Genomic DNA, 16479 nt, shown 5'->3' on the forward strand with positions numbered 1-16479 from the left:
TTTCAAGCGCTATGGAAGAGATGCTAAAGATAATTGCAGTGATCATCAAAACAATTTGACTTTCACACGTTCCGCAACCTAGTTTTTGAAAATCGCTCTTCAATTACAATTTTAAAACCTAATTTTATATAAGTATTCTTATAGATACATTTAAATTGAAATGAGAGTTAGTCAGCTATTTCATGAAATATTTATAAGAGACACAAGAGAACACGAGACATAGACGTAGACACCGAACACGAAACGACAATTTCTATCTTTCTGCAAAATCATAAGACAGCGAAAGAAAGGAGAAACTACTGACTCCAATTCCAATTTGAAAATTCAAGAAAAATGGAACATTGTTGCTATCAAAAATTTATAACTGAAATTTTTTGATGTGTTCCCTGACTGTTCTGCGTTCAAGTGAATGCCCTGAAGTAATGCATATCCAGGTGTAGTCACAAAACAGATTGAGTAAAAACGACTGCATAGGTCAAGCAAAATCGTTCTCACTGTGATGCCAATGCCATTTAAAGATATAAGGATTAGTGTTAGAAATTTAAGGTGGCCAATATTTACTTATCGAAGCAGAAGAATTTTATTATCTGAATCCTTGGTTGATTTGAAATAGGAGTTTCGGCACAAATAAAAGAAATCCGGGAAAGATCTTTATCTGTCTGCACTCAAGTAGTGTGCAGAAAAACACGATGGTACGAAACACTTGTTAAACGATCATGCAACCAATTTCAAACAAAGACAGTTCAACGTAGCTTCCAAATATGACAAGATTCGGTAAAGTGAGCACAACGATGATCTTTACTCTGAACCAAAATCGGATTAATCTGAGACACATGTTATACCGCCTATGGTTGAATTAAAAATGTCTCATCCTCCAACAGTAGAGTAGTGAAGCTAGCCAACGTTCCGATTGTCGTTGTAACTACAATGAAAGATATTTTCAACAATTTCTATGAAGTATGTAAACCAATGGTGCAGTTTCATTGGTATTCTTTCAATTGGGAAGATAAACGCCTTCGCACAGCTGACTCTATTGCCGAGGTAATGAAAAAAATGCATTCCCGGCGGGACAGTTTTTACCATAATGGAGTACAAAAAATGAACAAAATACTAATTAGTACTTCTAGTTTATTGAATTGGACTACATAAGTTGAAAACTCGATGCAGATGCTTCTTCTGCTGAACCTTTGGTCAATTTTTTTAATGAGAATAGCTGCAACAAATTTTATTGTTGACACCTTCCATTCCTCTGGCACTGAATAAGTGATTCGAAATTGGTTATTGTTCATCAAAATCAGACAAAGTAGTGGTTATTGTCCTTTTATCCATTTCAATTCCGTTCCAACATTATTAAGTATGTTTATTCTTTTTATAATAAATTGTCAAGAGAACTAGTTTGGTGCGTACAAAAATCCGAAGACCAATACACAACGGGTAACCTATGACAAGTCCTCATACGTTACTCGTTTTATTGAATTATATCGCAAGTCGTTTTAGCCTTGTGTAGCTATAAGTCCGCAAAATTGTCATTTTTTTCGTTCCTCAAAACGTACTGTACCGTTGCTGGACGGTCGAAAACTTTGCTAAGAGTGCATAAATGCGTAACAAGAGTGTAGTGCTTAGAGGCGGTCGAAAACGAACACTCTTCGTTTTCCAGACAGTTGTGGCAAAGGCCGATGTATTTTTGATCTCCAGGCTATTAGCCAATGTAGGCTGCAGCTTCTAAGATTAGAGACCACTTCCTCTTTCGCACATTACACACAAATTGGAAACCTCTTGCTAACAGCAACCAGCCGTTCTCAACTAAGTACCTCAAGATGACGCAGACATTAATTGATCACTCTTGGAGCAGTCTGCTAAAGTAATATGTTCCTGAGCTCAACAAAGGAACAAAAGGAACAAAATGTCAAAAAATCAAAACGTCAGCTGGATGAAGGTGACATTGTTCTGATTCTCAAGGACTTCACACCCCAAGAAATCTCGCCTTTCAGAAATATTGTGAACGCAAATAAATGACATCCAGAGAACTACAGGAAAAGTCCAAACAACAGCAATAACCCTCAGCCTTGTTTTCCCACGATTCTCAAGAGCTCCTGAGGGTCATTGAAAAAGTTCCATTGAAAGATAAAAATTCAAAATCAGAATAAAAATTTTACGCTATGTATTTATTTGTGTTTACATGTTTATCTGAATTGTTGATTTTATGTTGCTAGGACTGTAAAGGAACCATTTGTTTTTTATGGTTTTTCGTACCAGTATTCATTTCATTTTTGTAAGTCAGAACCTTTCTCTTGATTTATGTTGATTGTATTGAAAAAAATTCCGAAGTGGTTGAAAAAACCCTAAATTAACTTCCAAAATTACATATAGTAAGGGATTTTCTGTTTTTAGTCATAATTTTTGTGCGCATGGCGCGAATTAAATGTGTATATAAAGCTTGAGTTGCTACCATTAGTGCGACACTCAGATGTAAAAAAATCGTTGAAAAGTTGTCCTGGTATGCAAGACTTAGGCCGAAAATATTAAACAACGTAAGAAATTTGTTACTCCGTCCTGTAAACACTGGCTCTTAATATTTTATTGAAATATAAAAATCTTTAAAAAAAGATATTGACTTCAATTCATTCAGTTAAGTTTTTTTAACTTCAAGTCATGAAAGAGTATCACACGATGCGTTCACACTCAAGCTGTGTTGTTGTAAAAATGGTTAAAAAATCTAAAATACCTTAATCAGTGTTTTTGTTCGGTCAACTCGTTTTTTCTTCTTACGAATAATTAGAGCAATCAATAAAGCTTATCCAGATATTCAGGAAAAAAAGCAACAAGGGAAAGTTCCTGCTTACAAACTTATGGACATTCACCTCGAATATTGAAGAAAACTTTATTTCGGAGATTTCAAATTACTTTTGATTTCAGCAAAAAGATTACATAATATAAAAAAAAATGTTTTTAGCGCTTTGGAAGAGACACTCAAGTTGGTCTTAGTGAACATTATGAGAAACTGACTTTTACAGGTTCTGCAACCTACCTTTTGAAAATCGCTCTTTATTTGCGTTTTTAGAGCCTAAGTTTATACAACAATTCATATAGATAGATATGTATTGCAATGATAGTTAATCAGTTACTAAAGTTAGTGTAGAAATGGCTAAAAAGCCTAAAATACTTAATCTTACGAACAATTAGGGCAATCCACCTTGACGACACTAAATGCTAGCAAAGATTTATAGCATCAAAACAAATTTCTGTTGTTTATCTGGAAGGGCTTCAAATTGAAAAGAAGGAGTGTATATTTTGCAATTTATTTTCAAAAAGAATCTAAATGGCCTTGATTGGCATTTATTAATACCAGCTTCTCTTAATATAAGTTTTTTAACAAAAAACAAAGAAAAACAAAAAAATCCGACTGTTTGTTCCCAAAAAAAATTCCAGAAGCCCTGAAAATCTGCATTTGTCAAACTAGTCAAGCGAACTGAATTACCCTTACTAGTTTTTCAGGGAAAAAACAATAAAGGAAAAGATTTCAGAACTCATTCTCGTTTATCATTTCCTTTACATTCACTTTCATAATCGGCTTTTATTTTATTCGTTGAAAAATAAAGTTAATAATACAAATGTTGTTGAATGATTTGATTAGACTAGGAATATTGAAGAAAACTTGATTTCAGAAATTGCAATTTACCTTTGAGAAGTAAAGCAAAAAAATGAATGACTTAAAAAATTTGTTTGAAAAACACTTATACAAAACACATACAAAAGTATATTGTTTTGTTTTTCTGATATGGAAGGAGAGAACTGCTACAAATGCTAAAGTTGGTTACAGTGACCAATATGAGAAACCTACATACCGCAAACTTACCGTTGAAAATTGCTCTTCAATTACATTTTTAGAGCCTATATTTTCATATAGATACATACATATTGCAATGAGATTTAGTCAGCTACTTCATGAAACAATTATCAGAGGAAGCATGAGAAGACGACACATAGAGGTAGACACCGTGCACGAAATAACCAATTTCTATCTTTTTGCAAATCAATAGAAGCATATCCATGTGTAGTGACAAAACAGATTGGGTAAAAACGACTGTATTTGACAAGCAAAATCGTATTTACTGTAATGCCAGTGCCATTTGAAGATGATTTGCGTTAGGTGTTGAAGCTGGCTCAAAGTTACTAATCAAAACAGAAATATTTTGTTATCTGGATCATTGGTTTTGTTTGGAAATAAGAGTCTCCGCACATATTATAGAAATCCGAGAAAATTTTTATCCTTCTGTACTCATGCAGTGTGCTGGAAAAGAAGATGATACGAAACGCTTGGTCAATGATAATGCGACCAATTTAAGACCAATCCAATTCAACTTAGCTTCTAAATGTTATAAGAGTGAGTGAAGTCAGCGCAATCTTGATCTGCGCTATGAACAAAAATGGGAGCAATTTGAGACACTTGATATCACGCCGATGGTTGAAGCGAAAAACTAACTCAATCTTCCACGCAAGAATAATGAAGATAGCCAATGTTCCAATTGTTGCTGTAATTACAATGAAAGATACTTACAACACATTTTATTTTGAAAAGGGAATTCTATCGTGCAGTTTCATTGGTATTCAATCAATATTGAACCTAGACGCCCTTGCGCAGCTCAGGCAATAACTGAGGTAATAGAACAACTGCTATCTCTCCGGGACAGTTCATACCATAATGGAGTACAAAACAATGAAAAAAACTAAAAAATACTACGAGTTTGACGAATCGGGCTAAATGTACTGTAAACTTAATCCGCCTAATTGTTCTACTGCAGTCTTTAAATTGGTCAAGAGAATAAACAATGTGTCATTGATCAATTTTTCAATAGGAATAGCTACAACAACAACTATTAAGTTCAGACCTTGCATTCCCGTGACACGGAATAGATGATTCAAACTTGCCAATTGGACATGAATATCAGACAAAGAATTGAATATTGTCACGATATCGACGTCAATTCAATTCAGACGCTGTTATATTGGTTTATCACTTTTATAACAAATTCTTCGTCAAGAGGACTGGTTTGGTGCGTACAAAAACCCAAAGACCTATACACAACGGATGACCTATATCAAGTTTTCAGTCATTAATCGTTTTTTTGATTTTTAACTCGAGTCTTTTAAGATTACTGTGGCTAAAAGTCCGAAAAAACTTTTCAAAAAGATGTTATAGCCCCATAAATTTTTATTTTTAATTTTGATAAATGCGTAATTAGAGTTTAGTGCTTAGGTGGTCGGAAACCAACAATCTTCGTATTTTAGACACTTGTGGCAGAGACCGACGTAATTTTCATCGCCAGGCTATTAACAAATGTAGGCTGCCGCATCTAAGATTAGGGATATCTTCCTCATGCGCAGACCACAGCAACCAGCGGTTCTCAACCAAGGACTTCAAGATGGACACAGACACTAGTTGATACCTCATGGAGCAGGCGGCTGAAGTAATATGTTCCTGAGCTCAACAAAGGAACAAAATATCAAAAAAACGTCAGCTGGATGAAGGTGACATTGTTTTGATGCTCAAAGTGTAGAAGAACCAAAGTTTTTTATGCTTTTTCGTCCCCGTATTCATTTCATTTTTGTAAATTAGAAGCTTTCTCTTGATTGATGTTGATTTTATAGAAGAATTCAGAAGTGGTTGACGTTAACTTCTCATACTATATATAGTCAGGGACTTTCCGTTATTAGCCATAACTTTTGTGCGCATGGCGCGAAAGAAATGTGTATATAAAGCTTGATTTGACATTAATATTTTATTGAAATTTAACTCTGTTTTTTTTTTACTCCAAGTCATGAAAGAGTATCACACGATGCGTTCCTACTCAAGCTGTGTTGTTGTAGAGATGGTTAGAAAGCATAAATTACTTAATCTTACGAATAATTAGGTCTATCCATCTTGAGGTCACTAAATGCTAGCAAAGATTTTTAGCGTCAGAACACGTTTCTGTTTTTTATCTTGAAGTGCTCAAAAATGAAAAGAAGGAGTGTAGATTTTGCAAATTATTTTCAAAAGGAGTCTAACTGGCCTTGATTGGCATTTTTTAATACCTGCTTCTCTTAATATAAGTTTTTCAACAAAAAACCAATAAAACAAAAAAAAATTCTACTGTTAATTCCCAAAAGAATTTCCATTGTGATTGTCTTAAAAAACTTGTTTTCAAAACACTTATACAAAACACATGCAAAAGTATTTTGTTTTGTTGTAGTGCTATGGAAACGGAGAACTGTTACAATTGCTAAAGTTGGTTACAGCGACCAATGTGATAAACTAACTGTGACAAGTTCCGCAAACCTACCTTTGAAAATTGCTCTTCGATAACAATTTTAGTCTCTATATATTTATAAATAAAAATTCATATAGATACATATATATTGCAATGAGAGTTAGTCAGCTACTTCATGAAATAATTATCAGAGGACGCATGAGAACACGACATATAGAAGTAGACACCGTGCACAAAATAACCAATTTCTGTCTTTTTGCTAATCAATAAAAGACTATCCAGGGGTAGTGACAAACCAGATTGGATTAAAACGACTGTATGTGACAAGCAAAATCATTTCACTGTAATGCCAATGCCATTTGAAGATATGAGGATTTGTGATAGGTGTTGAAGCTGGCTCAAACTTACTAATCAAAACAGAAATATTTTGTTATCTGGACCATTGGTTGATTTGAAAATAGGAGTCTCGGCACATATAACTGGAAACCGAGAAAAAAATTTTATCTTTCTTTACTCATGCAGTGTGCTGGAAAACAAGAAGGTACGAAACGTTTGGTCAATGGTAATGCAACCAACTTCAAACAAATCCAATTTAACGTAGCCTCTAAATTTGATAAGAGTGAGTAAAGTAAGCGCAATCATGATCTTCACTATGAAGAAAAATGGGAGCAAAGTGAGACACATGTTATCACGCCGATGAATGAATCGAAAAATTGACTCAACATTCAACGCTAGAATAATGAAGCTAGCCAATGTTCCAATTGTTGTTGTAAAATTAGTGAACAATACTTACAACACAATTTCCTTCTGAAAACGTAAACCTATTGTGCAGTTTCATTGGTATTTCATCAATCATGAACCTAGACGCCATTGCGCAGCTCACGCAACAACCGAGGTAATAGACAACTGCTTTCTCTTCGGGACAGTTCTTACCATATTGGAGAACAAAACAATGAAAAAAGCTAAATAATACTACTAGTTTGACGAATCGGGCTATCTATACTGTAAACTCAATCCGCCTATTTGTTCTACTGCAGTCTTCAAATTGGTCAAGAGAATACACGATGTGTCTTTCATCAATTTCTTAATAGGAATAGCTGCAACAAAAACTACTAAGTTCAGAGCTAGCATTCCCATGACACGGAGTAGAGGATTCAAAATTGCAGATTGGTCATCAATATCAGACAAAGAATTGAATATTGCCACGATATCGACGTCAATTCAACTCCAACGCTGTTAAATTCGTTTATCACATTTATAAAAAACTCTTCGTCAAGAGAACTGGTTTGGTGCGTACAAAAACCCAAAGAACTATTCACAACGGATGACCTGTATCAAGTTTTTAATCGTTAGTCATTTTTTTGAATAATAACTCGAGTCTTTTCAGCCCACTGTGGATAAAATTCTGGTTAAATTTTTCAAAAATTTGTTATAGCCCCAATTTTTTTGTAATTTTGATAAATGCGTAATTAGAGTTTAATTCTTAGAGGTGGTCGGAAACCAACACTCTTCAATTTCTCCTTCGCAGACCACACATAAATTGGAAACCTCTTGTTGACAGCAACCAGCCGTTCTCAACTAAGTACTTCAAGATGAGGCAGACATTAATTGATCATTCTTGGAGCAGGCTGCTAAAGTAATATGTTCCTGAGCTCAACAGAGGAACCAAAGGAACAAAATGTCAAAAAATCAAAATGTCAGCTGGATGAAAGTGACATTGTTCTGATTCTCAAGGACTTCACACCCCAAGAAATCTGTCCTCTAAGAAAAATTGTGAAAGCAAACTAATGACATCCAGACAACTACAGGAATAGTCCAATGACCAGCAATAACCCTAAATTATGTATTCGCACGATTATTAAGTGCTCCTGAGGGTCAATAAAAAATTCCATTGAAAGAAAAAATTAAAAATCAGAATAAAAACTTTTTTGCTTTGTATTTATATGTTTTTACATTTTTATCTGAATTGTTGATTTTATGTTGCTAGGATTGTAAAGGAACCAAAGTTTTTTATGCTTTTTTGTCCCCGTATTCATTTCATTTTGGTAAATCAAAACCTTTCTCTTGATTGATATTGATTTTATTGAAGAACTTAGAAGTGGTTGACATTAACTTCTCATACTATTTATAGTCAGGGACTTTCCGTTATTAGCCATAACTTTTGTGCGCATGGCGCGAAAGAAATGTGTATATAAAGCTTGATTTGACATTAATATTTAATTGAAATTTGACTTAGTTTTTTGGACTCCAAGTCATGAAAGAGTATTACACGAGGCGTTCTTACTCAAGCTGTGTTGTTGTAGAGATGGTTAGAAAGCATAAATTACTTAATCTTACGAATAATTAGGTCTATCCATCTTGAGGTCACTAAATGCTAGCAGATTTTTAGCGTCAGAACAAATTTCTGTTTTTTATCTTGAAGTGCTCAAAAATGAAAAGAAGGAGTGTAGATTTAATTTCAAAAGGAGTCTAACTGGCCATGATTGGCATTTTTTAATACCTGCTTCTCTTAACATAAGTTTTTCAACAAAAACCAAAAAAAAAACAAAAAAAAATCTACTGTTTATTCCCAAAAGAATTTCCAGAAGACTTAAAAATCTGCAATTGTCAAACTGGTCAAGCAAACTGAATTACCCTTACTAATTTTTCAGGGAAAAAACAACACAGAAAAAAATTTCAGAACTCATTCCCCTTTATCATTTCCTTTTCATTCACTTTCATAATCGGCTTTAATTTAGTACGTTGAAATACACTAATAATAATACAAATTTTGTTGAATGATTTGAAGAGACGAGGAATATTGAAGAATTCTTGTTTTCAGCAATTTCAATTCATCTTTTAGAAGTTCAGCAAAAAATTTGATTGTCTTAAAAAAATTGTTTGCAAAACATTTATACAAAACACATACAAAAGTATTTTGTTTTGTTTTAGTGTTATGTAAAAGGAGAACTTCTACAATTGCTAAGGTTGGATACAGCGACCAATATGAGAAACTGACTGTGACAAGTTCCGCAAACCTACCTTTGAATATTGCTCTTCAATTACATTTTTAGAGTCTATATATTTATAAATATAAATTCATATAGATACATATATATTACAATGAGAGTTAGTCAGCTACTTCATGAATAAATAATCGGAGGACGCATGAGAACACGATACATAGACGTAGACACTGTCCACGAAATAAACATTTTCTGTCTTTTTGCGAATCAATAGAAGCCTATCCAGGGGTAGAGACAAACCAGATTGGGTTAAAAAGACTGTATGTGACAAGCAAAATCGTGTCACTGTAATGCCAATGCCATTTGAAGATATAAGAATTTGTATTAGGTGTTGAAGCTGGTTCGAACTTGCTAAACAAAACAGAAATAATTTGTTATCCGGATCATTGGTCGATTTGAAAATAGGAGTCTCGGCACATATAACTGAAGTCCGACAAATATTTTTATCCTTCTGTACTCAAGCAGTGTGCTGGAAAACAAGATGGTACGAAACGCTTGGTCAATGATAATGCAACCAACTTCAAACAAATCCAGTTCAACGTAGCCTCCTAATTTGATAAGAGTGAGTAGAGTCAACGCAATCATGATCTTCACTATGAAGAAAAATGGGAGCAAAGTGAGACACATGTTATCACGCCGATGAATGAATCGAAAAATTGACTCAACATTCAACGCTAGAATAATGAAGCTAGCCAATGTTCCAATTGTTGTTGTAAAATTAGTGAACAATACTTACAACACAATATCCTTCTGAAAACGTAAACCTATCGTGCAGTTTCATTGGTATTCCATCAATCATGAACCTAGACGCCATTGCGCAGCTCACGCAATAACCGAGGTAATAGAACAACTGCTTTCTCTCCGGGACAGTGCTTACCATAATGGAGTACGAAACAATGTAAAAAAAGCTAAATAATACTACTAGTTTGACGAATCGGGCTATATATACTGTAAACTCAATCCGCCTATTTGTTCTACTGCAGTCTTCAAATTGGTCAAGAGAATACACGCTGTGTCATTGATCAATTTTTTAATAGCAATAGCTGCAACAAAACCCACTAATATGAGAGCTTGCATTCCCATTACACGGAATAATAGATGATTCAAAATTGCCGATTGGTCATCAATACCAGACAAAGAAATGAATATTGTCACGATATCGACGTCAATTCAATTCCAACGCTGTTAAATTTGTTTATCACTTTTATAACAAATTCTTCGTCAAGAGAACTAGTTTGGTGCGTACAAAAACCCAACGAGCTATACACAACGGATGACCTGTATCAAGTTTTCAAGCATGAATCCTTTTTTTGAATTATAACTCGAGTCTTTTAAGCCACTGTGCTATAAGTCCGGCAAAATTTTTCGAAAATATGTTAAAACCCCACAAATTTTTATTAGTATTTTTGATAAATGCGTAATTAGAGTGTAGTGCTTAGGTGGTCGGAAACAAACACTCTTCGTTTTGCAGACAGTTGTGGCAGAAGCCGATGTGATTTTCATTTCCAGGCTATTAACAAACGTAGGCTGCCGCATCTAAGATTAGGGATCACTTACTCCTTAGCAGACCACACATAAGTTGAGAACCACTTGCTAACAGCAAACAGCGGTTCTCAACTAAGGACTTCACAATGACGCAGACATTATTTGCTCAATCATGGAGCAGGCTCCTGAAGTAATATGTTCCTGAGCTCAACAAAGGAAAAACGTCAAAAAAGCAAAACGTCAGCTGGATGAAGATGACATTGTTCTGATGCTCAAGGACTTCACACCCCAAGAAATCTGTTCTCTCAGAAAGATTGTGAAAGCAAACAAATGACCTCCAGACAACTACAGGAATTGTCCAAAGACCAGCAATAATCCGAAGCCAAGTATTCCCATGATTCTCAAGCGCTCCTGAGGGTCATTGAAAAAGTCCATTGAAAGACAAAAATTCAAAATCAGAATAAAATCTTTTATGCTATGTAATTATATATGTTTACATAATTATCTGAATTGTTGAATTTATGTTGCTAGGAGTGTAAAGGAAACAAAGTTTTTTATGCTTTTTCGTACCCGTATTCATTTCATTTTTGTAAATTGGAGCCTTTCTCTTGATCGATGTTGATTTTATTGAAGAATTTGGAAGTGGTTGACATTAATTTCCAATATTGTATATACTAAGGGACTTTCCGTTTTTAGCCATAACTTTCGTGCGCATGGCGCGAATGAAATGTGTATATAAAGCTTGTTTTGACATTAATATTTTATTGAAATTTAAACTGCTTCAAAAAAACGATGAAGACTTCAATTCACTCAGTTATGTTTTTTTAACTTCAAGTCAAGAAAAATTATTACACGATGCGTTCACACTCAAGCTGTGTTGTTGTAGAGATGATTAAAAAGCCTAAAACAGTTAATCTTACGAATAATTAGGGCAATCCACCTTGAGGACACTAAATGCTAGCAAAGATTTATGGTATTAAAACAAATTTCTGTTTCTCATCTGGAAGCGCTCAAAATTGAAAAGTAGTGAAGATTTTTCATTTTTTTTTCGAAAAGAGTCTAACTGGCCTTGATTGGCATTTTTAATACCTGCTTCTCTTAACATAAGTTTTTGAACAAAAAACAAAAAAAAACAAAAAAAAAATCCGATTGTTTGTTCCCAAAAAAATTTTCAGAAGCCTTGAAAATCTGCATTTGTCAAACTAGTCAAGCGAACTGAATTACCCTTACTAGTTTTTCAGGGAAAAAACAATAAAGGAAAAGATTTCACAACTCATTCTCGTTTATCATTTCCTTTAAATTCACTTTCATAATCGGCTTTTATTTTATTCGTTGAAAAATAAAGTTAATAATACAATTGTTGTTGAATGATTTGAAGAGATGAGGAATATTGAAGAAAACTTGATTTCAGAGATTTCAATTTACATTTGTGAAGTTCAGCAAAAAGTTTGAATGATTTAAAAAACTTGTTTGTAAAACACTTATACAAAACACATACAAAATTTTTTGTTTTGTTTTTGCTATGGAAGAGGAGAACTGCAAAGTTGGTTACAGTGATCAATATGAGTAAAAATTTGTCTGTAAAACACTTATAAAAAACACATACAAAAGTATTTTGTTTTGTTTTAGTGCTATGGAAAAAGAGAACTGCTACAAATGCTAAAGCTGGTAACAGTCACCAATATGAGAAACTGACTGTGACAGGTTCCGTAAACCTACCTTTGAAAATTGCTCTTCACTTAATTTTTAGAGCCATATAAACATTCACATAGATCCATATATATAGCAATGAGAGTTAGTCAGCTACTTCATGAAATAATTATCAGAGGAAGCATGAGAAGACGACACATAGACGTAGACACCGTGCACGAAATAACCAATTTCTATCTTTTTGCGAATCAATAGAGGCATATCCAGGTGTACTGGCAATCCAGATTGAGTAAAAATGACTATGTGAAAAGCAAAATCGTATTCACTGTAACGCCAATGCCGTATGAAGATATAAAGATTAGTGATCGCTATTGAAGCGAGCTCAATTTTACTAATCAAAACAGAAATTTTTTGTTATCTGGATCATTGGTTGATTTGAAAATAGGAGTCTCGGCACATATAACTGAAATCCGAGAAAATTATCTTTCTGGACTCATGCAGTGTGCTGGACAACAAGATGGTACGAAACGCTTGGTCAATGATAATGTAACCAATTTCAAACAAATCCAATTCTACGTAGCTTCTAAATGTTATAAAAGTGAGTAAAGTCAGCGCAATCATGACCTTCACTATGAAGAAAAATGGGAGCAAAGTGAGACACATGTTATCACGCCGATGAATGAATCGAAAAATTGACTCAACATTCAACGCTAGAATAATGAAGCTAGCCAATGTTCCAATTGTTGTTGTAAAATTAGTGAACAATACTTACAACACAATATCCTTCTGAAAACGTAAACCTATCGTGCAGTTTCATTGGTATTCCATCAATCATGAACCTAGACGCCATTGCGCAGCTCACGCAATAACCGAGGTAATAGAACAACTAATTTCTCTCCGGGACAGTGCTTACCATAATGGAGTACAAAACAAAAAAAATAAATAAAACTACTAGTTTGACGAGTCGGACTAATTATACTGTAAACTCAATCCGCCTATTTGTTCTACTGCAGTCTTTAAATTGGTCAACAGGTTACACGATGTGTGTTTGATGATTTTTGAATAGGAATACCTGCAAGAGAAAATATTAATTTCAGACCTTGCATTCCCATGACACGGAATAGATGATTCAAAAATGCCGATTGCTCTTCAATATCAGACAAAGAATTGAATACTGTCACGATATTCAAGTCAATTCAATTCCAACGCTGTTAAATTTGTTTATCGCTTTTAAAACAAATTCTCCGTCAAGAGAACTAGTTTGGTGCATACAAAAACCCAAAAACCTATACATAATGGATGACCTATATCAAGTTATTATTCATTAATCCTTTTTTCGAATGATAACTCGAGTCTTTTAAGCCCACTGTGGCTAAAAACCCGGCAAAATTAATTCAAAAAGATTTTATAGCCCCATAACATTGTATTTGTAATTTTGGTAAATGCATATTTAGAGTTTAGTGCTGAGGTGGTCGGAAACCAACACTCTCTGTTTTTTAAACAGTTATGGCAAAGGCCGATGTAATTTTGCTCTCCTAATTAGTGATCCTAATTGGGGATCCCTTCCTCCTTCGCAGACCACACATAAGTTGGAAACGTCTTGCTAACAGCAACCAGCGGCTCTTAACTAAGGACTTCAAGACAACGCTAAGTGATCGCTCGTGGAGCAGGCTGGTAAATTAATATGTTCCTGAGCTCAACAAAGGAACAAAATGTCAAAAAACAAAAACGTCAGCTGGATGAAGGTGACATTGTTCTGATGCTCAAGGACTTCAGACCCCACGAAATCTGTGCTCTAAAATTATTGTGAAAGCAAAGAAATGACATCCAGGAAACTACAGGAATAGTCCAAAGACCAGCAATAACCCTAAGCCATGTATTCCCACAATTCTCAAGTGCTCCTGAGTGTTATTGAAAAAGTCCATTGAAAGTCAAAAATTAAAAACCAGAATAAAAAACTTTATGCTACGTAATTAAATGAGTTTACTTTTTTATCTGAATTGTTGATTTTATGTAGCTAGGAGTGTAAAGGAACCAAAGTTTTTTATGCTTTTTCGTACCCGTATTCATTTCATTTTTGTACATCAGAACCTTTCAATTGATTGATGTTGATTTTATTGAAGAATTCAGAAGTGGTTGACATTAATTTCCAATACAATATATAGTGAGGGACTTTCCGTTATTAGCCATTCCTGTTGTGATCATGGCGCTAATGAAATGTGTATATAAAGCTTGATTTGACCTTAATAAATTTATTGAAATTTAAAACTCTTCAAAATAACGATATTGACTTTATTTCACTCAGTTAAGTTTTTTAACTTCAACTCATGAACAAATATCTTACGATGCGTTCATACTCAAGCTGTGCTGTTGTAAAAGTGGTTAAAAAGCCTAAAATACTTAATCTTACGAATAATTAGATTAATCCATCTTGAGGACACTATATGCTAGAAAAGATTTATAGCATCAAAACAGATTTCTTTTTTGGACGGGCTCAAAATTGAAAAGAAGGAGTGTAGATTTTGCTATTTGTTTTCAAAAAGAGTCTAACTGGCTTTGATTGGCATTTTTAATATCTGCTTCTCTTAATATTAAAGTTTTTATATATTAAAGTTTTTCAACAAAAAACAAAAAAACAAAAAAAAATCCCAAAAAAATTTCCAGAAGCCTTGAAAATGCGCATTTGTCAAACTGGTCAAGTAGACTGAATTACCCTTGATATTTTTCAGGGAAAAACAACACAATAAAAGAATTCAAAACTATTTCCCCTTTATCATTTCCTTTTCATTCACTTTCATAATCGGCTTTTTTTAGTACTTTGAAAAATACTTTTAATAATACTAATATTGTTGAATGATTTGAAGAGACGAGGAATATTGAAGAAAACTAGTTTTCAGAGATTTCAATTTACCTTTTAGAAGTTCAGCAAAAATGACCTAAAAAACTTGTTTGTAAAACACTTGTACAAAACCCATACAAAAACTATTTTGTTTTGTTTTAGTGCTATGGAAGAGGAAAACTGCTACAAATGCTAAAGTTGGTTAGAGTGACCGATATGAGAAACTGAGTGTGACAGTTTCCGCAAACCTACTTTCGAAAATGGCTCTTCAATTACATTATTAGAGCCTATATATTTAAAAATTCATATAAATACATATATTGTATTGAGAGTTAGTCAGCTACTTCATGAAATAATTATCAGAGGACGCATGAGAACACGACACATAGACGTTGACGCCGTGCACTAAATAACCAGTTTCTATCTTTTTACAAATCAGTAGGAGCATATCCATGTGAATTGACAAAACAGATTGGGTAAAAACGACTGTATGTGACAAGCAAAATCGGTTTCGCTGTAATGCCAATGCCATTTGAAGATATAAGAATTTGTATTAGGTGTTGAAGCTGGTTCGAACATGCTAGACAAAACAGAAATAATTTGTTTGTTATCCGGATCATTGGTTGATTTGAAAATAGGAGTCTCGGCACATATAATTGAAATCCGAGAAAATTTTTATCCTTCTGTACTCATGCAGTGTGCTGGAAAAGAAGATGGTACGAAACGCTTGGACAATGATAATGCAACCAATTTCCAGTAAATCCAATTCAACCTCGCTTCTAAATGTGATAAGAGTAAGTAAAGTCAGCGCAATCAAGATCTTCACCATGAACAAAAATGGGAGCAAGTTAGGACACTTGTTATCAGGCCGATGGTTGAACCGAAAAACTGACTCAACCTTCAACGCTAGAGTAAGGAAGCTAGCCAGTGTTCCAGTTGTTGTTGTAATTGCAATGAACGATACTTACAATGCAATTTCTTTCTGAAAAAGTAAACATATCGTGCAGTTTCATTGGTATTCCATCATTCATGAACTTAAACGCTATTGCGCAGATCACACAATAACCGAGGTAATAGAACAACTGCTTTCTCTCCGGGACAGATCTTACCATAAAGGAGTGCAAACAATGAAAAAAAGCTGAATAGTACTACTAGTTTGACGAATCGGGCTATATATACTGTAAACTCAATGCGCCTATTTGTTCTACTGCAGTCTTCAAATTGGTCAAGAGAATACACGATATGTTTT

The 16479-nt window shown here is 34.1% G+C and overlaps 1 protein-coding gene across 17 annotated transcripts in view; it reads left to right on the plus strand.

Moving 5' to 3' along the window:
- LOC142354481 (uncharacterized) overlaps positions 1–16479 on the plus strand; it is a 117513-nt gene that overhangs the window by 84297 nt on the left and 16737 nt on the right. For 7 of the 17 annotated variants that reach the window (XR_012761102.1, XR_012761095.1, XR_012761099.1 and 4 more), the window contains one exon: positions 5290–5799. The exons of 5 other annotated variants lie outside the window; for them this stretch is intronic. Coding sequence is in view for 2 of the 12 variants with exons in the window: in XM_075406789.1 (XP_075262904.1) it covers positions 5290–5358 (69 nt within the window). In the remaining 10 variants the exon portion in view is untranslated. Of the gene's footprint in view, positions 1–5289; positions 5800–15392; positions 15483–16479 lie in introns of those variants that run through there. 5 more of the 17 variants (XR_012761090.1, XR_012761091.1, XR_012761093.1 and 2 more) reach the window with 3 other exon arrangements.

The sequence above is a fragment of the Convolutriloba macropyga genome, chromosome 15 (genome assembly GCF_964194025.1).
Source record: "Convolutriloba macropyga chromosome 15, txConMacr16.3, whole genome shotgun sequence".
In the NCBI taxonomy this organism is placed as follows: Eukaryota; Metazoa; Xenacoelomorpha; order Acoela; family Convolutidae; genus Convolutriloba; species Convolutriloba macropyga.